Consider the following 24,735-nt stretch of genomic DNA (forward strand, 5'->3'; position numbering starts at 1 on the left):
TTCCCAACCACAAGGACATCCTTGGTGGACAGTATGTTTCCTTACTCCCAACCACAAGGACATCCTTGGTGGACAGTATGTTTCCTTATTCCCAACCACAAGGACATCCTTGGTGGACAGTATGTTTCCTTACTCCCAACCACAAGGACATCCTTGGTGGACAGTATGTTTCCTTACTCCCATCCATCCTTACTCTTCCAGCATGCTATGTTGTGGTGCCCTTGTGTTCCTGCCGTCGTTTTTCCATGCGTCTGACCATAGGCCAGCACAGCAGTAAAATCCCACTGACCAGACAGCAACTGCTGCAGATGTAGATAACAATGTCGTACTGACCAGTCATGTCCTTTATCAAACCTGCAAATGTCAAATCAGACAGTTTTAGTTCTTGTTGTTCACACTTAGATTATTGTCGGTATTTTGTAGAAAATGTAAAACAAGCCCAAATGACAAAACATTGCAACAGTTGTCCTGCAGTGACTAGACTAGCATCTAGTATCTTAATATAAATATAATAAAAAGGAGCCCAGAGACTCTTTATGATACTGCAGTAATCTAGACTTGATAAACATTATAGACTTGCATGGGCTGTATTGGATATATTTGTACCATGCAAATATTTGTCCTGCAGTGACCTACCAAGCAACGATGTCCTACAGTGACATATCTTGCAATGGCTGTCCTTAGGTGACCTACCTTGCAACATTTGTCCTGCATCGACCTACCTAGCAATGTCTATCCTGCAGTGACCTACCTAGCAACGTCAGTCCTGCAGTGACCTACCTAGCAATGTCTATCCTGTAGTGACCTACCTAGCAATGTTTATCCTGCAGTGACCTACCTAGCAATGTCTATCCTGCAGGGACCTACCTAGCAACAGTATGTCCTGCAGTCATCTACCTAGCAACGTCTGTCCTGCAATGATCTACCTGGCAATGTCTGTCCTGCAGTCACCTACCTAGCAACGTCTGTCCTGCAATGATCTACCTGGCAACGCCTATCCCGCAGTAACCTACTGGCAATGGCTATCTTGCAGTGACTTACCTAGTAACGTCTTTCCTGCAGTGACCTACCTAGCAACGTCTATCACGCAGTAACCTACTAGCAATGACTATCTTGCAGTGACTTACCTAGTAACGTCTGTCCTGCAGTGACCTACCTAGCAACGTCTATCCCGCAGTAACCTACTAGCAATGGCTATCTTGCAGTGACTTACCTAGCAACGTCTATCCCGCAGTAACCTACTAACAATGGCTATCTTGCAGTGACTTACCTAGCAACGGCTATCCCGCAGTAACCTACTAGCAATGGCTGTCTTGCAGTGACTTACCTAGCAACGTCTATCCCGCAGTGACCTAATAGCAATGGCTGTCTTGCAGTGACCCACTAGCATGGGCTATCTTGCAGTGACCTACTATCAATGGCTATCCTGCAGTGACCTACTAGTAATGGCTATCCTGCAGTGACCTACTAGCAATGGCTATCCTGCAGTGACCTACTAGCAATGGCTATCTTGCAGTGACCTACTAGCAAAGGCTATCTTGCAGTGACTTACCTAGTAACGACTATCCCGCAGTGACCTACTAGCAATGGCTATCTTGCAGTGACCTACTAGCAATGGCTATCTTGCAGTGACCTACTAGCAATGGCTGTCTTGCAGTGACGCACTAGCATGGGCTATCTTGCAGTGACCTACTAGCAATGGCTATCTTGCAGTGACCTACTAGTAACGACTCTCCCGCAGTGACCTACTAGCAATGGCTATCTTGCAGTAACCTACTAGCAATGGCTATCTTGCAGTGACTTACTCGTACCTAACAATGGCTCTCTTGCAGTGACCTACTAGCAATGGCTATCCTGTAGTGACCTACTAGCAATGGCTATCTTGCAGTAACCTACTAGCAATGGCTATCTTGCAGTGACTTACCTAGCAACGTCTATCCCACAGTAATCTACTAGCAATGGCTATCTTGCAGTGACTTACCTAGTAACGACCATCCCGCTGTGACCTACTAGCAATGGCTATCTTGCAGTGACCTACTAGCAATGGCTATCTTGCAGTAACCTACTAGCAATGGCTATCTTGCAGTGACCTACCTAGCAACGTCTATCCTGCAGTGACCTACTAGCAATGGCTATCTTGCAGTGACCTACCTAGTAACGTCTATCCTGCAGTGACCTACTAGCAAAGGCTATCTTGCAGTGACTTACCTAGTAACGTTTGTCCCGCAGTGACCTACTAGCAATGGCTATCTTGCAGTGACCTACTAGCAATGTCTATCTTGCAGTGACCTACTAGCAATGGCTAGGCCGCAGTGACCTACTAGCAATGGCTATCTTGCAGTGACTTACCTATTAATGTCTATCTTGCAGTGACTTACTCGTACCTAACAATGGCTAACTTGCAGTGACCTACTAGCAATGGCTATCTTGCAGTGACTTGCTCATACCTAACAATGGCTATCTTGCAGTGACCTACTAGCAATGGCTATCCCGCAGTGACCTACTAGCAATGGCTATCTTGCAGTGACCTACTAGCAATGGCTATCTTGCAGTGACTTACTCGTACGTAGCAATGGCTATCTTGCAGTGACCTACTAGCAATGGCTATCCTGCAGTGACCTACTAGCAATGGCTATCTTGCAGTGACTTACTCGTATCTAACAATTGCTATCTTGCAGTGACCTACTAGCAATGACTATCTTGCAGTGACTTACTCGTACCTAGCAATGGCTATTTTGCAGTGACCTACTAGCAATGGCTATCTTGTAGTGACTTACCTAACAACGGCTGCCCTGTGGCAGCTCCAATCCCCTGCACCAGCAAGACAACGCCAAGGACACGCGCCATCTTCTCCAGGCCGACAAGGTCTATCAGCACCACAGCTATCATGCCAACAAATCCTCCTCCCAAAAACCCATACAAAGCAGAGTGAACTGCAATCCATGCAAACGTGTCAGCAAAGATAAACATTCCTGTGTTTACTGCTAGAAGTATCAGACAAATACTTTTAATCTTGTATCTCTGAATTATATTCAAATCTCCCACGAAGCCGAAGAGGACACGTCCAGCCAGGTCACACGCTCCACAAATAGACACCAACAGGGCTTTGTTGTACTTTGTTATGCCTTTAGTTAAAGCAAACGAGGGTAGAAATAACACAAAATTAAAATGGCCAAAAAATCCTAAGAAACTCACAATCACATATAAAACACAAACATAGTTTTTGAGAACAGAAAAATCAAACATTTTTCTGAGTACTGAAGCAACATTATTTGAAATGTTTGGTTGGTCTTTGTAGATACGACTGGCGTTATGTTCTGTAGTCATGTCTTCCAGGCTTGTGACGGAGCCCAGGTATATACTTCCTGTACTGGCCATCACTGCATGCACTTCATGGTCGTCATGGTCGTGATGGTCACTCATGTTCTCCACACCAATCTCCCCATTGCTTGTGACCATCTTAGCCTTCTCATGAACATCACTGTCATGACATTTCTCCATTTCAAGTATGTCAACAAATTGGTCTTCATCACTCAGTGAATCCTTCTGGTAGTAAGAAATGGGGCGGAAGAGAGATCCAAACAGTGTCACATGAAAGTAGAGGGCGCTGATCAACAACACAGTGCCTCCTAGTGAGTAGGTTTCCAGGAAGAACTGTATGACCGGGGGGAGTACAAACTGGCCAATGCTTGACCCAGACAGTGCCAGGCCATTGGCCAATGACCGACGTTTCTTGAAGTATTGACCGAGTAGGATCAGGCCATTTCCATAGATGGCAGCATTACCAAGCCCTGAAACAAGCACATAGCTTGACCAATAAGTTTGAGAAGAAGAAGCTGGTACAAGTATTAATGAGGCAGGACAATGCAGCAGACCACATTACACTTTTGGAACCTTTTATATTCTCAATGCATTAATTAACTTAGTGATAGTTACTTGAAGTTCAGGGAGGGTCTTCATAGTTGTGCTGACATGTACCCAATCCAGTTGAATAGAAGACAAAAACTAAACTGATAAATTATGCACAAAATTAAGACACTGCCAACAGTCTGATTAATTTCTTATGGTGTAAAGTTTCTTTTTAAAATGACCACAAGAACTACTTCCATTATCCTTTGTACAAAATGATTGAGGACGGTTGCCTTGTAGACTCACCAAAACCGACACCAAACAACAGGATGACATACACCATGTTGACCAGCAGACTGCTCAGGGCCATCATGACAAGGGCCACAACTCCGGACACCATAATGACTCTGCGGGCTGTGAACTTCTCCGCCACCAGGATGCTGAGGGGTGCTGAAGAACAATCAAGAGGTTAGTGGTGTTCAGTTTACAACTTTCATATGCATAATTGTGAATTAGGAATTGGCGAGACACTTATGTTCACAATTGTTTGATAAATAAAGACCAATCCTCCAGGAATATATACTGATGAAGTTACTCTCACAATCCTTGTTCAAAGACTGCTGGTCCAGTACAATGTATAGTGTACAGCCATATACACATGTACAACGTTTAGTTAACATGGTTGAGATATAATGGGGTGTGGCCCTCAGTCATGTTGGAAGCCCTGCTAACACATGAGACAAATTAAGAGCATATAGTGGTTTACGTCCTCGCTGATTAAAATAACAAATGATATCCTTGCAACAACTCTAAATGTGTAGTGGACAGGTGACACTCAGTTGAAGATCAAATGTAATTCACTGGCCGGTGACTCTCCTGTGTCGTGATCACTTATCCTAACATCACCACAAGGCACAGGCTACCTACTGATCAACTTACCACAGGAAACATAGTTGGAATCACAAGTAATGGCAGATAATAATCACTAAAATGCACTGATTTTTCTTCATATTCACTTTTCTTCAATACACTGTAATATTTTCAAAAATCTTCTCTGTTGGACAAGTACACCCTCATTTATGGACAAGTACTCCCTCATTCATGGACAAGTACACCCTTATTTATGGGCAACCTACACCTCCGTCAAAAATTTATATTTCGAAACTTCCTGGGAGCCCTTATCACAGCGCAGGAGAAAACGTAAATTGTGATTATTTTATCAAATATATAACAATATGACATCTTCATACCTGAAAGATCTTGTACCTCACTCTGTCGGGACAAACGCAACATACAACCTTAGAACTGCTCACAATATAACTATGCCTCTATTACATACTAAATGATCTGAATCCTCGTTTATACCATCCGCTATCAAATTGTGGAATACATTACCTATTCAGCAAAGTAATATTAAAGCATTCCCTCGATTTAAATCCAGTCTAAGAACAGAAAGATCTACAGTTCCATCATATTTCTCACATGGTCTAGGGAAATTTAACATAATACATACAAAATTAAGATATGATGACAGTGAATTAAAATATGACTTCTTTGAAAAGGTTTAAACGAGGATCAAAAATGCCGATGTGGCAGCCCAAGTGAAAATTCATATCATTTTTTCATTGAATGTCCTTTATTTAAATCAGCTAGAAACGAACTGATGCACTCACTATCATATTATATTGTTAATTGTGAAAAAAATATTTGTGATGTAAATATTAACCTGATGCTAGTTGGCAATGCAATTTTACCTAACCATGTGAACGAAAGCATTTTTAGGAATGTACATACATATATAAAGAAAACAAAAAGGTTTGAGTGAGCAATGTGAATGTACATACGTTATTCTATCTCTTTCCTTTCCTTTCTGTCATTTAATTTATTAACTGTAAACAAGAATACATGTAAATCTATGGGAGAGGACGTTCTAAGTTGTGATAACTTGTGCCCAATCCTCGTCATGAGAATAAAATATGTTTAAACTAAACTATGGGCAAGAACACCCTCAATCATGGACGAGTACTCACTCATTCTACCCGTGAAGATCTGGGGTAAAATAGGTCTTCAGCAACCACGCTTGTTGTAAAAAGCGACTCTGTTTACCGTAAAAGGCGACAAACGGGATTGGGTGGTCATGCTCGCTGACTTGGTTGGTGCATGTCATTGATCCCAATTGCATGGAACGATGCTCATGATGTCAATCAGTGCATTGTCTGGTCCAGACTTGATTATCTACAGACCGCCGTCATATATCTGGACTACTGCTGAGTGCTGTGTTAAACAACAGACAAACAAACAAACAAAAATCTCATTCATGGACACGTTCACCTTATTTATGGGCAAGTACACCTTCATACACGGACCAGTACACCCTCATTTTTGGAAAACAACACTCTCATTCATGGACAAGTACACCCGGATTTTTCGACAAGTACACTCTCATTCACAGGTAAATACACCCTTATTCATGGACAAGCACACCTCCTGCATGGCCAAGTACACCCTTATTCATAGACAAGTATGCCATCAGTCATGGACAAGAACACCCTTATTCATGGGCAGGTATGCCCTCATTCATGGCCAAGTACACCCTTATTCATGAACAAGTATGCCCTCAGTCATGGACAAGTACACCCTCAGTCATGGACAAGTATGCCCTCAGTCATGGACAAGTATGCCCTCAGTCATGGACAAGTATGCCCTCAGTCAAGGACAAGTACACCCTTATTCATGGACAAGTACACCCTCAGTCATGGACAAGTATGCCCTCAGTCATGGACAAGTAAACCCTCAGTCATGAGCAAGTACACCCTTATTCATGGACAAGTACGCCCTCAGTCATGGACAAGTACACCCTCAGTCATGAGCAAGTACACCCTTATTCATGGACAAGTATGCCCTCAGTCATGGACAAGTACACCCTCAGTCATGAGCAAGTACACCCTTATTCATGGACAAGTATGCCCTCAGTCATGGACAAGTACACCCTTATTCATGGGCAAGTACGCCCTCAGTCATGGACAAGTACACCCTTATTCATGGACAAGTATGCCCTCAGTCATGGACAAGTACACCCTTATTCATGGACAAGTATGCCCTCAGTCATGGACAAGTACACCCTTATTCATGGACAAGTACACCCTCAGTCATGGACAAGTACACCCTTATTCATGGGCAAGTATGCCCTCAGTCACTGACAAGTATGCCCTCAGTCATGGACAAGTACACCCTCAGTCATGAGCAAGTACACCCTTATTCATGGACAAGTACGCCCTCAGTCATGGACAAGTACATCCTCAGTCATGAGCAAGTACACCCTTATTCATGGACATGTATGCCCTCATTCATGGCCAAGTACACCCTTATTCATGAACAGGTATGCCCTCAGTCATGGACAAGTACACCCTTATTCATGGACAAGTACACCCTCAGTCATGGACAAGTACACCCTCAGTCATGGACAAGTACACCCTCAGTCATGAGCAAGTACACCCTTATTCATGGACAAGTATGCCCTCAGTCATGGACAAGTACACCCTCAGTCATGAGCAAGTACACCCTTATTCATGGACAAGTACGCCCTCAGTCATGGACAAGTACATCCTCAGTCATGAGCAAGTACACCCTTATTCATGGACATGTATGCCCTCATTCATGGCCAAGTACACCCTTATTCATGAACAGGTATGCCCTCAGTCATGGACAAGTACACCCTTATTCATGGACAAGTACACCCTCAGTCATGGACAAGTACACCCTCAGTCATGGACAAGAACACCCTTATTCATGGACAAGTACACCCTCAGTCACTGACAAGTATGCCCTCAGTCATGGACAAGTACACCCTCAGTCATCAGCAAGTACACCCTTATTCATGGACAAGTACGCCCTCAGTCATGGACAAGTACACCCTCAGTCATGAGCAAGTACACCCTTATTCATGGACAAGTATGCCCTCAGTCATGGACAAGTACACCCTCAGTCATGAGCAAGTACACCCTTATTCATGGACAAGTATGCCCTCAGTCATGGACAAGTACACCCTTATTCATGGGGAAGTACGCCCTCAGTCAGGGACAAGTACACCCTTATTAATGGGCACGTACACCCTTACATCTTTTAAAAGTGTATTTGACAAGACCTTTTTGTGTCAATTGGCGCATTTCTAATCATGCTAATGGATCCGTTTTAGTCAACAGTTTTTGTGAAAGGGTAAATAAATGTAATATTTGTAACTTATTCCCTATCAATTTAAACTCATCTTGAAAAAGAAAACATTAAAGAATTAAAGACACTTGGAAATGTGATTTCGCACCCACAGGTAACCTGCACATTTTGTTGTTCTCTCTACACAAGCTACTCCTATAAGTCTTTCTATTACCAGCAAAAGCATAGACGATGCCTGTGACACTCATTACCATGGTAGCTACAGCCATGGGAACTTCAAAGTGGAGGTGGAACTCCTCCAGGAGAATACCAATAGACTTGGCGATGCCCACCATGAAGAACAGGTTCATGAAGTGACCTGCAACACAAAACACTCATGTCATCTGGGATACAGACCCATGACCACAGATTGCTGGCAGCCCTAAGGGATTTAAGGCTTCACAGTGGATCGGGATGCCTTAGACAACTGCCTGCCCCCCACCTTCCACACACACACACACCTGGAACTGATTTAGAGAACTAGTCGGATCTTTGTACATGTTGTATCACTTAAAAATTATGTCAAGTCTAGTTAAGTATCATGAGTAAATGAACTCATTACTCATTACTGATGGGGAGCCACAGCTGTTAATACATGTCTGCCGAAACAGGTACAAGTACTTCAGACTGGTTTGGATGATATGGGTCATCAACTGCCTGTGCGATGGGTCATCAACTGCCTGTGCGATGAGAAGCACCTGCAGGTTTCTATTGGACCTCAGAGCTGAGGATGAACTAGTCAGACTGTAGACTTCAAATGAAGTTAAAGAACACCTGGCTTTTTGACAGGGCCACAGTTAATCTGTCATGGCTGGTGGCTATTGCAACACAGCCTCCACAGTGAGTGTTCTTTACCTTGTTCTGGATCGTATATCACGCTGTACGCACAACCACATACCCAGCACGATAGTCCAGGCCCATCCTCTGTCCACAGGTAGCTTGCTAGGGGACCCCGTCATGGCTGTCAGTGTTGCCTGGTGTGGAACAAGGTACTGTGTCTGAAAACACAGAAATTGCATTCAAATAAGCTTTGACAAAGCTATTCACCTTCCAATGTTGACGTTATAGATAACTGTCAAGTGTCATTGTCATCTAAAATTCATGGCAAAAGAATAAAGAGCTTTCAATTTGCAGGTGTTAGAAGTAGTTTATCTGTAAATTGGTCTGACTGAAAGGTCATTATTCTTCTGCCATGGTTATTAGTATTGTGGTAAAAGTTCTTCCCTGTTGAACCTTCATTCAAAACGGTTGTTTACCACTGACTACCCGAAATTTGCATGTTTTGTTTGTTGTTTTAATGCTGCACTCAGCAATATTCCAGCTATGACAGCAGTCTGTAATTAACCAATTCTGGACCAGACAATCCAGTGATTGATATCATGAGCATCAATCCACACAATCAGGATAAGATGACATGCACCAACCAAGTCAGCGAGCCTGACCACCCGATCCTGTGAAGACCTATCTTAACCATGATCTTCACGAGTCTAGCACGTTTTGTAGTGAATGTTGGTTTAGATCACTGACATTTGTCTGCAATTAAAACACGAATTGCCACAACAGAAAGTAACGAGCATCACACGATGAAAAATAATCATTGTCCTGGCTTTTTCTACATAGTATACAACGAGGGTGAAGGAATTCTGTAAGTCAGGGGCAGTGCCCCAGATAGATGCTGTATCGATGTATTGTACAGATTGCTAATTGCAAATTTACAACCGTATCAAATACCAGTACATGGACAAATAATACTACACACTCTCATGATAAATTGTTACCGTACTTTGTTTATTTATTTTCAGAAACGTTCTTCATAACATTGTTAAACTTCTGTTTACCATATCAGGCATTTCCTTCTGTTTCAACAGGAAATATACATCATTTCATGTCAGCAGAAAATGGATTTCTTCCCAATCCGGCAATGCCATTGGCTAATGATGCACTTGAATTCTGTCATCTCAGTCATGGTTGCATTAGTTTGGCACCAAAACCCAAATTACAATACAGGGTCTTTGAATGATTGAGGCACAATATCATACCAGTACTCATAAATTCTACCAAAGAGTAGTACAGTACTTGTTGATTTGAAAACAAATCTCTGGTACTAGTCAGTTCTGATAATGAGCAGTACTGCACTGAGCAATGCAAATTCACATGATCAGTCTGTATCTTATTTCCTGTGATAGCATTCCTTTCTAACAAAAAGTGTTCACGCCACCATCAACTACCACATGTTCAGTGTCATGAAGTTGGCGATACGTCTGCAGCAAACGGACATCCTTTGACAGGCCGTTCCCATGGAACTATAATTATTAAACATCCATGCCTTTACTAATAAGTGAAGAAAAATGTGCACCACAAAAGAACTCAATTTAAATGTTCCTTCTATATCAACATTTTCTCATCTGATTTCATTTTTTGTGTAAATTCTGACAATAATTAGAAATAAACCAAATGTAAATCTACAATCTATCAACCAATTAGTTCATCTGCAATATACAAACCAGTAGTCACCATGGTCACCAGTAATGAAATACGTGCGTGACCTCTTTTGTTTCTAAGTTTTTGTTTCTTTCGTCCATCTTGCTAAATTAACAAGGGGTTTGGAGAGCATGCCCCTATTTAATTTTTGATAATAAAATCTTTTGTAAAAAAATGTCATTTTCCGTTACAGAAAACTATGTTTATAACGAACACGCTTAAAACGAACTGACCGATATAATGAACTTATTTCTTAGTCCAGGCCATTTGCTGTATATATGCCGTATATGCTTATAAAGAACTACGGTTATTATGAAATTAAAATTAGTGGTCCCTTTGAGTTCGTTATAACTGTAGTTTAGTGTACTAAAATTAATGAAAACATTATGTTTTTTTTAAATATGGGCCTGAAGTGTGCAACTGATGAGGTTATCTTATTTTCAAGTAATTTTTTTATGTTGATGTGCGATTTTTAATGTTTATGAATTGCTTTGAATTTCCAGGTTTAATTATATTAAATTGTGATTGTGTTGAGAATTTGAGATTTATATTTTCTTTTAATAAACCATGCTATTGTGTGCCATTTTATTAGAAGCATCAAACAAATATGACTGACAGGAATCCAGTATAATGGAGGTGGACCTTACAGGAAGTGCCACCACAGGTGTTTATCAACTGAACTCTTTTTTTACAACATTCTGATACATGCTCTTAAAACAGTAGTGTCCCAACAAACAACAAATAATAGTGTACCTCAAGAGATGGGCATGAAACATTAATAGGTGTATATAATATTTGTAATGTCTTGTGTTGGTAACATATGTTGACTAGTCAATTCCCTCACAACCCATGCAGAAACCTGCTACACCTGAATGTTCTGATTTTCTTTCGGCAATACTGCAAGACGACTGTATTAATACGGGTAAGTCTATTAGTTTATTAGACATCCCATGGCAAAGGTGATTTCAAATACATGTTAACAATCAAACTGATTTTATCATGACATAAATGTGTACGGGCAAAATTGTATTGTAATACAGGTAACTGTACTGTGATAAATTGGGAACTAAAGTGTTTAGTCAACAATCTTGTAGTCATGGACAAAGGGAGTTAACAACGTGAAAGAAACATAACTTCCATGTTGCCATTGTTTTGTCAATCAATTTCAAAGATAAACATAATTTGTGTATAAATTTTTGTTTAGATATTATGTTAAAATATGCAAATAATTACAAAACTTGTTATATTTTTATTACCCAATATACTTTGAAAAGTGTATTGAAGTATCCCAGTTATTCTGTGCAGTCCTAGATGTTACAAATATCAAAATGGACTTCCATCTCCTTGACTTTGACCATATTGTCAGGAAATGGAGTTGTTTACATTAGTTGTTTGTCCCTGTTTCTGTGACGACTTCTTGAACATTCATATAGATACATCAGGGATAACATGACAGACAGGCCTAGTGATACACAAACAATTAAATTATATTTTATGTCTAAAAGTGTGGAATCGAGCATCAATGATAACACTTTAAACATGACAGCAAAGTGACCTGTAATGAACGATGAGCTGACCCCACCACCTTACTTCAGACGTTCATCAAGTGGTTTCCTATTACAACATAAACCAGTCGTGGTCATTCCTGATTCCGGGAACATGTATTTACAGACATGTCCAGAGATATATCATTGTTTAGGCCAAAATACATACTGCCCATTCACCAGTGTGAATGTCTCCAATAAAAGTTACTTAAATCGTGAAATTAATGTGTGTCCAAAAGAATGCGACCACTGGTCCCTAGCCAAAAATGCGCCCCCCTACCCCTCCTCCTCTCAAGCATCATTGATTTATAGCGAAGGAAAATGTCCTCTGTCAGGTTTACAGGAGAATTCTCACCTTAATCCAACCTTACGTTAATCCAATCACACACCAAATAGCACCGCTTGTTAGCGCTGAGTAGAGTACTTCCTCTAAAACAATACACATGCGCTGGCTCGTGTCGGCCTTTGACGCAGTCGCAAAGAGCAAACACCATGTTGCATGGGTGTCGTCTGTCTGGACTTGCAGGTGTGATCAGTGATGACGTAAGTGAGTAGAACTCCAGCAGTGACAATTCACAGCATGTAATTAGTGTTCGAATGAAATTGTTATATACTTGTTACAAACGCTGCTCATTAAACAGTGGTGTGAAATACATAGTTGTTTCTTTTCAGTGTATGTCTAAGTTGGTATTTCTGCTATCCAAAATGTCTTATTGTTGATATAAATGTGATGTTTAATAATGCCAGCAAAGACCACTTGCATTTTTCGCATTTAATTCACGCTCGCGTTAATTTCAAGATATACAGTAACTGACTGTAAAAGTTCAGTTTCCACCCTTGTCAAACTAGGCTGGAACTATGGAGTTATATACGAGTCTATGCACTGTCCATTCAAAATCGTGTGATGAAATCAACATCCAGTTCACAGGATTTGCAAAGCATGTGTACCGTCAACTTAGCATCAACAGATATTTTCCAAATCTTTTCATGTTTTTAATCAAGGAGCTCGCAAGATTGGATGCACTTTGCGAGGTAAGACCTGTTTTGTTACAATACAGATCTTGATTATCGGTCAGATTGTCTTGATAGGGTCCAGCCGTTTTATTTGAAGCAATGTAAATGATATGGAAGGTGGAATCTGATCGGTCAATAGGAGGGGCATAGAAGGGATATATCTCGTAATAGTCACAAGTGGTGCTACAATCGAGGCCAGAATTGCAAGATGAGTTCGACAAGGATGGAAAGTGGGCATAGTTAGTTAACTCCCTTGACTCAGGGAGATGTAAAAGTGAAGACTGAACTAGTTAAGTCTGTAGGTGCAACAGTAACCACTTGTACGTCACATACCACATGCACCAGCAGTTTAAGGTTGGTCTGTCTGGGTCAGCACACCTTGTGGGTTAGTAAATGGAACATAAATGTTAAAAGATCCCCCATTGTCCGGTCCTTTATTCAATACCATGAAAATGTCACATTCCCACTGTAAATAACTGACCATGAAGAGTAGCAGCATCACAAGTCCTGAATACATCCAGCTTCAAATTTTGATAGAAGATAGATTCTTCTCAAGGCCGTAGTTAACTTTTTTTTGACAGGGGCGGCAAATATGTGTACAAGTATCACTTGTCCCCAACTTGATTCAAATAAAACTGTTTTCTATGAAAAGTCTAGCCCCCCCCCCCCCCCCCCCCCCCCCCCCCCCCCGGCTGGCTACGGCACTGCTTCTGGCGTCCAGCTGGTGACTTGGAGATCAATCTCCTGCAACACCTGTCTCTATCTGTCACCATAGTGCTTACCAGTACTCACTGCTCTGAGAGTTGGGGGCGCTGTGATTGCCTGCCATCTGTGATGAAGCAGCCTGACTTGTTGACTCTCTGTTTACACATCAGGGCAGGGTACTAACTATCCCTGAAGGTGACATAATGATTTCTCATGCATCTAAACATGTGTTGAAACAGGATTCTGTTGAACAGGATGGTCAGTATACATTATCAACAGCAAGGGTCACTGATATTTATCACTGATAAATATATGAGTTGCCTTATTGGAAGCACAACTTTCATATGTCCTGCAGTACCTGGAAGTGCCATTTACTCGGGTAGGGAATACGGGGATTTGATTATACATTATTGGTTCTTTTAATTTGCTGTGTCGATAGTTCACGTTACAAGTCAGCTGTGAAACGATATTTTTCAACTTTCCTGTTAACATGACTTCGCAAATGAATTCCATTTTTTCTGTATAATCGTCTTTTCACTCTCTTGTGAATTGTTATTATTCGTTATCTTTTTTCTTAATGTTGAAACCAGGAATACCAAATGTAGTAAATTTCGGGTACAAATGTCTAAAAATATCAAGACACGCCCAAGAAGGTCTGTTTGACAGGTTTTCACCAAGTTTAAATGTTACAATAATACGAGACGCAGTCCAAGCTCATGCATACACAAACAAAATCTTGATAATGACATGGTTTAGTCACTATTAGATTTATAAGTAAGAATGACTTCTTTTTTTTCAAACCGGGAGAATAAAAACTGGTTATTATTCAAGTTGTTGGGATGATACTAATCAATTCCTTCATTTTCAGTGTGAGAAGGATGGCATAGGGTGCAGTCGCAGGCTGTCCAGACTTACCCCTCTCACACATGTGCTAAGTATCTTGTCAACACGCATATAGGTAATTCACCACTCGGCTGATCTGGACATTCAATTGATGACACTGATCTTCTTCAATCACATTCAGGAATTTGTTGAAATGATGAAGGGAAACAATTCTTAAGAAAATAGACCTTCTTTCCAACAAACTCCAAATTGTCACAGGTAGAGACTATATATACCATCATGATTCAGATGACAGGCTACATATATATATATTATTATCAATGTATTTCATCAGCTCAGCAAATGCAGAAACATCAGGTGTCTTCAGCTTCCAAGTACCATACTAAATATACTGACTGTAACATATTTCAAACTGAAAGTTACCACCAATAAAGGGGTTGAAATATCAGCATTGTATCGAGGCTTGTGTATTCCTTCAGAAGCACAAACTGTTTCTGTCCAAACATTCTCACTGCCTGGAGACTTATCATCAGTCATGACAACTGTAACTCCCATTTGACTGAGGTGCCACAATTGGCTGTGTAGCATCCCTTGAGTATGCCAGAAACCTATGATCGCTGGACCGAATCCTGGTTAGCCCTGATTAGGCCTATGTTTCTAGGTTTTTCAGCCCCATATCCACACTCATGGGTTTCACTGAAGTGGAAAATGTCCGAGACCTGCATCACATCGGGCTTTCCTCCCACATTTAGCTGACACGCCGTGATATAACTGAAATACTGTTCAAAGTGATGCTAAACCCAGCTCTCTCACTCACCTCAACAGACAGGGCCCATGCATCCAATGTGCGTTGATACCAAGCTCCAAATATATGGGAATCAGGTACTTACACACTAGGTGACCTGACGTATCAGTATCAGCGCAGCAGTGTACATGCACCACCTCAGGCTGTGTAGCTTCCCTATCCATACAGTGAAACACTTCCCTGTGCTAACTGATACATGTGTATGATAGAGTCATGTTAACTCCCCTTCATGCAACAGATGGTGCTGCAAACATATATACATCTGTGTTAAATGCCATGCTGTTCCAAATTATTTATCATATGACTGTGAATAATACAAAACACCAGATAATATTATATTTTATTGGTGCTTGAATGAGCATGACGAGGCCACAGAGCATCAATAATTAAATATGGCTCCATTAAAGTCACTAGAATACCGAAGTATTGCAGTATACATACAGTTATTGCAATAAACATATTTTGATACAATAGTGACAATACTGTGATGATCGCATATGAAACAAGTAATTGACTTCAGTGGAAGTCACTGTGTTGGCCATCTGCTTGGGTTTGGAAAGTAGTTGCACAGGCGGGACAAAGTCAGATAGTAGCAAGACACTGTAGCTCTTCAGCAACTTTGGATCATATTATTTGGGTAAACTATCTCTTTCTAATTATAAACCAATACATATATAATTCCAGATATAATTGCACATGACTCATCTTACAATAAGGTGCTATCTTAATATTGAATTACACATTTTTGAGAAAACAGCACTAACTCAAAAAGTAAATGGAAATGTCTCAAATTACACTTATCATAAATCATAGGCCATAAATTTCATAACATTTTGAAACAAGATGGGCGGGTAACTGCATTAGATATTGCTCACAATATGGCTGATGTAGTGGCCATATTGAAAGTCAAATTCAAGTGAGTAAGTGAGTTGGGTTTAACGCTGCTTTTAACAGTATTACAGTTATATCGCGGTGTGTCAGCTTAATGTGGGAGGAAAGCCATAAGTAATGCAGGTCTCAGACGTTTACCACTTCGGTGAAACTCACGAGCACGGGTATGGTGCTGAAAAACCTAGAAACATAATCGGGGTGAACCGGGATTCGAACCCACAATCATAGGTTTATAGGTTTCTGATGTGCCAAAGGGACACAACTCTGCACAGCGAATCGCAGCACCTTAGACTACTTCGACAAGTACCCTCAGCATTTTGCTCTTTTTTTTTCGTTTTTGTTGTCTGATCAACTTGGTTGTCACCTATGGTAGTCGCCATCTCTTGTGAAGCTATACGAGATAAGGATATACAATAGGATTTTCATTACAAGGGGCACAACTCGTGATCTTTGCGAGGTGGCGCCAGGAAAAAAGTGGCCTCGATGTGGCAAGGGTAGGGACTAGGCTTTGATATAGGCTTGTGGACACACCTGCCTGGGGAAAAGGGTCAGAGGACAGATCAGAGTTTGAGAACAGATCTCAAGTATTCTTCCCCTTAACACACCTGAACATCTAAACAAATGACCTGTGACCCATTTCAACAAAACAGTACATTGTACTAATTGTTGCTAAGCTGTAAAGTCATGTCATTTTCCTGAAACTGTACAATAAGGAAACATTATTTGGAACTTAGAATAGGATGACTGAATCTTACACTCTTCCTCCATAAAATTTATAGTTGTAATAATATACAATGAATGTTAAAGACATCACAGTCCAGGCTTAAATGAAACAGTTTTTAAAAAAAATAAATAGGCAGAGAGTGGAAAATGAAGCGCCCCGCTCTAATAAGCGCCCACAGCGATATTTGCTTACATATTGGCTAGTGAACAATCCCAATTAGCACCCCTTCCGATTGATCAATGCAAACACAGGACTTATTTATTCGTGTAGAATACATACTCATGTGTTATATAGACCCTTAATTATGGACAATTAAATTCTGGAAACATGTATCTGTCTGTCAGCATAAACCATGAAACTTACGATCTTTCAACCCTGTTTTTTTTTCACCAAACTACTATTCTAATAAGAGCCCCCTACTTCTAATTTTGAGAGCACCCTGGGCGCTTATTAGGTGGCATACGGTAATTCATGAAACTTGAATTAACTTGCACCAGTTGCTTTTTGACTTGAAAAGCAAGTTTTTGTTTGCACCAAACAAAACCTTTTGCCATTGCTTACCATCTGTCTGTCATTTCTTCCAAACACAATTCTAAAACCTTATTCAGCTATTGTTAAAAAACACAACCTGTATATATATATAGCGAAATCCATTGTACATTGCGTCATGTTTGAGCATGTGTAGATTGATACATCAGTTGGCATGCAGATGACAAATTGATAACAAAATACATTTATTAATTTTAATGGATAAAATAATTGAGTGCGATACCAAATAAAATGTAATTTGTATAACTGAAGCAATGCACTTGATAATGTTGGGACTGCTGTTTAAACGATGGCGATAACTGGCCACGGATAACTACAGTTAGTCAATGGGAATTTAGGTTCTAATTCCACTGTTTTGATTCCCTCTCGTCGTGTTATAACAGAAATGGACTGATAGTCTTTCCCTGGACAGAAATAGGTGTACTTGCTCATTGTTTTACAAAAAGAGTTTGGTACTGTGAACTTTATACCCAGAATATTATAGAAATAACAGGAAAAAAGGGCGATAACTGGTCGCTAGCCAGTACATCCTGGTCCAATAAGTTGAAACATCAGCCGGACTGCTCACAGCGTCACATAAATCAATAACACATTGCTGTAAAACGTAATAGGAACATGTGCACAAAATCTGGAAGTACTTCTAATTTGATGACGTCAAGCCTAAGAAAGCATGACACAGAGATTATAGTGGAGTTGAATGGCAAATAGACGTAGGAGGTGTTGATCAAGTGCGTTCAAGGATCAGTTTTGTGTGGACAAGTAAGGGTTTGTCAGACACAATTTTTTCATGCACTTGGTGCAAGAAGACATGAATATCAGGCTGCATTTTTCAATAATAGGTTGCACTTTTATACAGCCATACATCAGCTATAGATCACGCCCTGGAACATATCTGTGTGTGACGCTGAGACATCTCTGTGTACACAATCAATGTAAACCCCACCATGCAATCAATGGTAGTGCCAGAAGAAACCTAGCTGTCAATCAACAAAAACTACTCAATCTAGTTATATAGTCTTAATGAAAGGTTTATGTGAAAAAGATATTGCTTTGATATCCAAACTAATCATCAATATAATTTTCAGGTCAATTTATTAAACAATGTGCTTATACAGTAGTGGCCAGACATTCAAACTGCCGACACACAAAGCAAACTTAGATTTTCCTTATGTTTTTGTATCCAACAGACTAGAAAATGATGGTTGTGGTCAAATGTTTTGGTGGCAGATACTGTTTTGGGGTCAAAATACACTTTTATTTTGTAAAAATATAGAAAATAAAAAAAGGTCCCCTTAAAAGGAAGTGTATGCATTGTGTCCTTATTTTCATCATTTATGTGGTAGTTTACACATAGTAGACTTGAATTATTATTATTATTTTAAATATAGCCTCTCGCAAATTGTGTTATTAGAAAAGAAGCCAAAATATAGTAAATTTGGCTCTATTTTCATTTTTCAATTATTGGAAAATGAACCATAATGAACTATTAGTATTATCAACCAAGCCAATTGATATCTCAAAATGAGCTGACACTTCTTATGAGGAGACGGCAGTTTTCATATTCCACATAGCTTTTATGATATCTAAAAAAATGGTAATATGTTACCTCACACCCTATTTTGTCAAAATGTGCACTTTTATATTCCCATTGCTAATTTCATTTATAATAGAATTATACAACAAATACATATCACTGTTTGCAAATACCTTTTCTATGTAGGATATAATTGAAGGTTTGCCTAAAATCAATGATTAATTAAACCACCTAGGAGGTACATTTGAAGGTCAATGTCACTTTGAAGGTCAAGTTCTAAATTATACACAGAACAACATATGAATATGACCGAGATGTAAACAGGAAATATCTTTACTCATGGCATGAGTAAATATTGTGGCTCTGTAGCCATGCTGCATCCCCAACACACTTCTGCACTTGTACACAGCAGATGTAATTCAAAATGAATATATCAGTTTTTAGTTTCCACAGAAAGCAGTAAATGCATAATCGTGTCATTGGGTTTCTGTCTGGTCCATTACTTGATTCTCTGGTCTCTTTAAAGACAACCATCTCAAGGAAGGAAACATACAACGCTTACGTAAGGGCCGAGATGGGTAACTTGGGTACTTGGGTCGGGCGGGTATTGATTAGGACCCAGGTAACCACATGACTACCCGGACCTGTGGTTAGTCACGTTATATATTGTTTAAAGACAAAAATTATCTAGAACTGTATGTTTTAACTACAATTCACTAATGTTCGCAGTTCTTCCTGACTACTACGCCCATTCCTTCTGACTTTTATATGTTTGAATAAAAATAAAACTTCAGTCAACTTCAGTGTATACCAGATCGTTTTATACGTGTATCTAAACACATTTTGCCAGGGCTGCAGTCAAACTTTTCTCAATTTGACAGTTTGTACCTTCCTTTTGAGACCTACAGCGGCTACCCGGGTAGTAAATCTGGACTCGTCCCAGCGCTAGCCTACGTTTATGCCAAGTTTGCGAGTGGCATGTGTTACCGGTAGGGCAGCACATGTTAACCATTCTTACTGATTTTCAGTGATCTATTCATATAATTTTCATGGCTATTTTGCTGTTACACCCAATAGAATCTGTATTGGCGGATAATTGAGACTGGTTGTTCTCTGGTGTTGATGTTTTATAACTATTCAAAAAATAGTTTGTGCTGTTATCTGCTGCAATACTGAATTTTAAGGGTCCTGTCTATAAGATGTTACCACATTTGTAGAGTGTAATAATGTGTTGAGGAATAAAAAAAGGTTTAAACATACTTAGCTGTAAACATGCTTTGGATTTATGTCGCTAAAAGGAACAAAGTCTTCGTGTGTTTTAACTCTACACGTCAATGACATGTGGCACATGTCAGGGGCTCAATATCCAAAAAGTGTGGAACATAGTTATTGGTGTCCTTCATTAGTTACCCCTACCACTTGCGAGTCCAGGTACGTTTACATACATCAACTGTCGTAACAATCAAGAGTCAAGAAGAGTCAGAAGAGATATGTCAACCGTTGTGCGATGTCAGTCGAAACACATTTAGACATTAAATACTTGATGACTTGACTATTTTATCACTTTGCTTTGATAAATACAGCAGCAAGCAAGAGTTGAGCAAAGATTGCAGAAATGTACAAAGTGAACGGACATGTTTGGTGTTGATGTTGTCATATTGTAAGCATCCCAGAGCAAGATACACCAAGTACCAAAACTGTTCAAACGGTTTAGAGATTTAGAGGGATAGAGAGAGGGCTCGGTTGGTAGGTGTGTCGGTGGAGTGTGCACACCTCTAATATGAAAACAGATCATATTAGATGACTACAAATTAGCTGAGAGAATGATAAGGATAGGATCTTATAAAAACTATTTGAACTCACATTCTTGTGCCACTTAACAATACACTGCTTGGGACCCAAGCTTCAATAGCGTTATTGCGCTGAGCTGAGATAATCAAGGGTATTCTCTGGATCTGGAACATTGTGAAATGTGATATTCTTATGGTGATGTCTGGTTATAAATTCTTTAATTCTTTTTAATTTTTTTAATATACTATCATATATTTGTGTTTTTTTTAACAGCATGGGGGGAGGGATCACCTTTATTAAATTTTCATATTTTATACTATACTATATTAATCCGTTAATTGTGGAACTTTTCATAAGCTCCTAAAGCATTCAGGCAGATTTTGAGATATCACACGACATGATTGTCAATATGGAGGTAACATTATCTTTAGTTTTGAAATAATTTAAAAATGAAAATTGAGTGATTTTTCCAGTTTGACACATTTTGGCCGATCACTCAACTTAAACCATTTTGCTTCTTGTTCTATTTTAGGTTTCCTAAGTCAGCACACTGATTTTGTTTATAAAATGAGCATTTCAATATGCAAACTGACTTTTTTAAGAGACATTTATTTGATTTACTTAATTTTGTCATACAAATGTGCATTTTACCACCAAAAGACATGTGTGCCACCAAAAGAAATCACCACAACCATCATTTTCTAATGCATAAGTGACGTCTTGTGAAGACAAATGTGGTTGTGCTTTGTTCTGCTGTGGGGAGGGGTTACTTCTTAAATAAGCCTCTTTTTACGGGCTGGCCGCTACTCTATCAATTATATGTTTCACAATTGCAAAACACCTACTAAATGGACCCCTGAACATCCAGGGTAGAATAGGTCTTCAGCAACACATGCTACGTGCGGCGTTAAACAACAAACAAAACCCACTAGATGCTAATACTTTCAGGCCTTGATATTACATGAGTAAGGAGATTTGATTAGTGTTCAGGCTTCGGAATAGAAGACTAACCTTCGAGGGCTGTACAAAGTCTACTGTCAGTTCCTGGACTGTGATGCTGAAGCTTTCACAAATCCAGGTTCCCATGTACTAGGCCTAAATCAGCGCATGTGTCGTTGTTGTTGTTGTTGTTGTTGTTGTTGCATTAAGTGTTTAAGAGGTCACCTTCTGCCTAGGCAATTTCGGCTGACCTGTCCCTCTTTGGGACTCCTGTGTGTGAGTTGATACACATGAGTTTGGTATTCACATAATTTCTGTTTTTGTATTGATATGATTTCTATTTTCTTATATTGATATGATTCCATTTTTATCCTTGGCTGCTCTGTTTATATACGTTCGAGTAGCTGTCGATCTCTCAGAAATAGAGTTAGTTTGGCCTTCGCTATTGCATCTCTTGGCTTTAGGAAATTTATGACAGATAGCGGATCTAACTGCAATTCTTATTTTAACCTAGCACGGGCTGGGGCATGGTCTTGACATTCTAGTAGCATGTGTCGTTGTAACGGCCTGCTAAATATAGAAAACAATAGCTTAAAAAAACCACACCGAATCTAACGGTCACCGCCGACCCACAGGGTGTACACAATAACAAAATGACCAGTGACCAGCACGCGACCAGTGACCCGCATGTCTGCTGGAGGGGAGAGGGCACCTGCTCGCAGTTTTTGGAGTGATTGAATCTGCATCAACGGCTGAAGGTCAATTAAGAGTCAGTGATTAGGCCTTAAATTCAGATATTAATCTTGTGAACAATAAAATGACAATTCATAAACTTGACTATACTGTTAGCGATTATTCGTCCAACTCACCCCCAAACCTCCTGCTGATTAGGCCTACACTCAAGTGTCAAGGTATGCATGCACAAACACTGGCTTCCCACGCACAGCTGATGTGCCAAGGGAGAGCACTCTATTGATGCTCTTATATACATTGTATAACTAGACAATTTGATAATACCGTGCGCCGCACGTAAAATAAACCAGCTATCAAATCTCTAAAGGAGCTGAGGTGTACATCTATATTTTTTTTCAATTTGTATACCCCACCCGCTATAAAAAATAATTCTTAAACTTACACATAACAGGGTGCACGGGAATCACGCACGCACGAATACAGTGTTAGCGTTGGGCGTCTCAACGTGCGTGATTCCCGTGCACCCTTTCGAGTTGAGTTGATTGGTTCAACTGTGTCATATGGCCCTGTAACGCAGGGGTAGTATTATGCAGATGGCTGTTACAATGAATGCTCGTTCCACCCGTGACAAACAGGTCTGGTTGTTGATGAAATATATAGTGATAGCTAAATAGACAGATTTTTTTTTATTCATGCACCGATTTTCTTTGAATGTAATAGTCAGTTATGTATGACTGTTTAATAATCTCTTACCAACCTTGACTGGAGTAGGTCCGATAGTTTTTCAGATATTGTAGTAAACGTCGGTACCTTAAATTACCTTCCAGACTATATATTATACGCCTACGCCTGATATCCACCAGCTCAAGGGCAACAAATTCAGTAATTTAAGCTTTTGTGTGTGTAGTAAAGTAAAAGGCGCTTCCTGTCAATGTAAGAAAATGAACGAAAAACGTCAATCCTACAAACGCGCCATTCCCTGATCAACATATATAGTTCTGATTTGTGAAACTCAATTTCTAAAAATCAAAAGTTATTATATTTGGCGGTTCAAAAAAGGATTATAAACATATCTTCACAGTCAATCAAAAACTGTTTGAAAAATGTTAGCATGTATTAACATTTGGGAGTTTCACAGGCCTAATTCATTCACCACCCCCCCGACCCCCACCCCCACCAACTAACTCACTCATACTGAAAAGAAGTAGACAGTTTAATCTAGCATTACAATAGCAGGTAAAAGTGTATAACTTAATGGTTTTTTCCTATCTTATTGTATAATTGTGAAAAATGGAGTTTCGAAAATTTCCAAATTACTGAAAAAAAAACATGCAACATTTCTTAGAAATTTTTCCTAGAAAATCCACACCATTGTATATGGTACACGGCGAACGTGTTAGGGTACCTCTAGATACAATAGCCAAGACTAGATCAATATGTTTTGGGACTAGACTAAATCAAGAGAAATATAGCAAACTAGCAGTATTATGGTACAGACTTCTTTTATTATTACCCATATGGGCTCAAATATGCAGTGTAATAACTTTTTGATAGTTACACAGTGTGCAATTAGTGATTCTCGAAGCTGATTGGTCAGTGGAACAAAGATAAATTTTCATTGGACAACGGAACTATTTTTTTCTCATTCCATTCATTCACAAATCCCCGCTTTCCCTTCAGATGTTTTACGTGCTACAATCTCACTGGTTCGAGATTTTTAAGACAAGACACATAGTTTCATATTAACAACATGATTTCACATTATCATTTTTTAAATTTATTTCACATGATTTTCATTTTACAGTAAAAACAAAAACTACGTCCCCGTTTGTAAACAAACATGGCTGGCCATTTGAGACCCGTCAAAGTAAATGATCTCGTTAAAGCGGACGGAGATCTGACTGACATGAAAAGTTATTCGAATAATTCAACCTCTGAACACATTTAATGTCTCTGTTGTCAAAACTGCACTATATGGCCAGATTGAAGTTCAAAGATTCAGATTGTGATGCTGCCAGAAACTGTTTCTAGAGCGCCAAGATCATCACCACCAAGTCCTGGTTTGCGTCTGTGTTAGAGGGCTTTTTGTTTGATGAATTCTTCGACCACCCGAATCCAAAAACCGGACTTTGTATAGACAGGTTTGCCTTTGTGAACGATGATG

At 39.7% G+C, this 24,735-nt stretch overlaps 1 protein-coding gene across 1 annotated transcript; it reads right to left on the reverse strand.

Annotated features, from left to right (window-relative positions):
* On the reverse strand, positions 1-22,814 carry LOC139448100 (monocarboxylate transporter 12-like). The gene is made up of 6 exons (XM_071229614.1): positions 22,748-22,814; positions 8,957-9,056; positions 8,234-8,377; positions 4,156-4,299; positions 2,778-3,791; positions 1-354 (listed from the first exon to the last, which is right to left on the reverse strand). The coding sequence occupies exons 2-6, from the start codon at positions 9,015-9,017 to the stop codon at positions 206-208; spliced, it is 1,512 nt and encodes a 503-aa protein (XP_071085715.1). The 5' UTR covers positions 9,018-9,056; positions 22,748-22,814; the 3' UTR covers positions 1-205.
* Between the last annotated feature and the right edge of the window lie 1,921 nt (positions 22,815-24,735).

This window comes from Haliotis cracherodii, unplaced genomic scaffold, assembly GCF_022045235.1.
Source record: "Haliotis cracherodii isolate W230 unplaced genomic scaffold, xgHalCrac1.p SCAF_7, whole genome shotgun sequence".
Classification (NCBI taxonomy): domain Eukaryota; kingdom Metazoa; phylum Mollusca; class Gastropoda; order Lepetellida; family Haliotidae; genus Haliotis; species Haliotis cracherodii.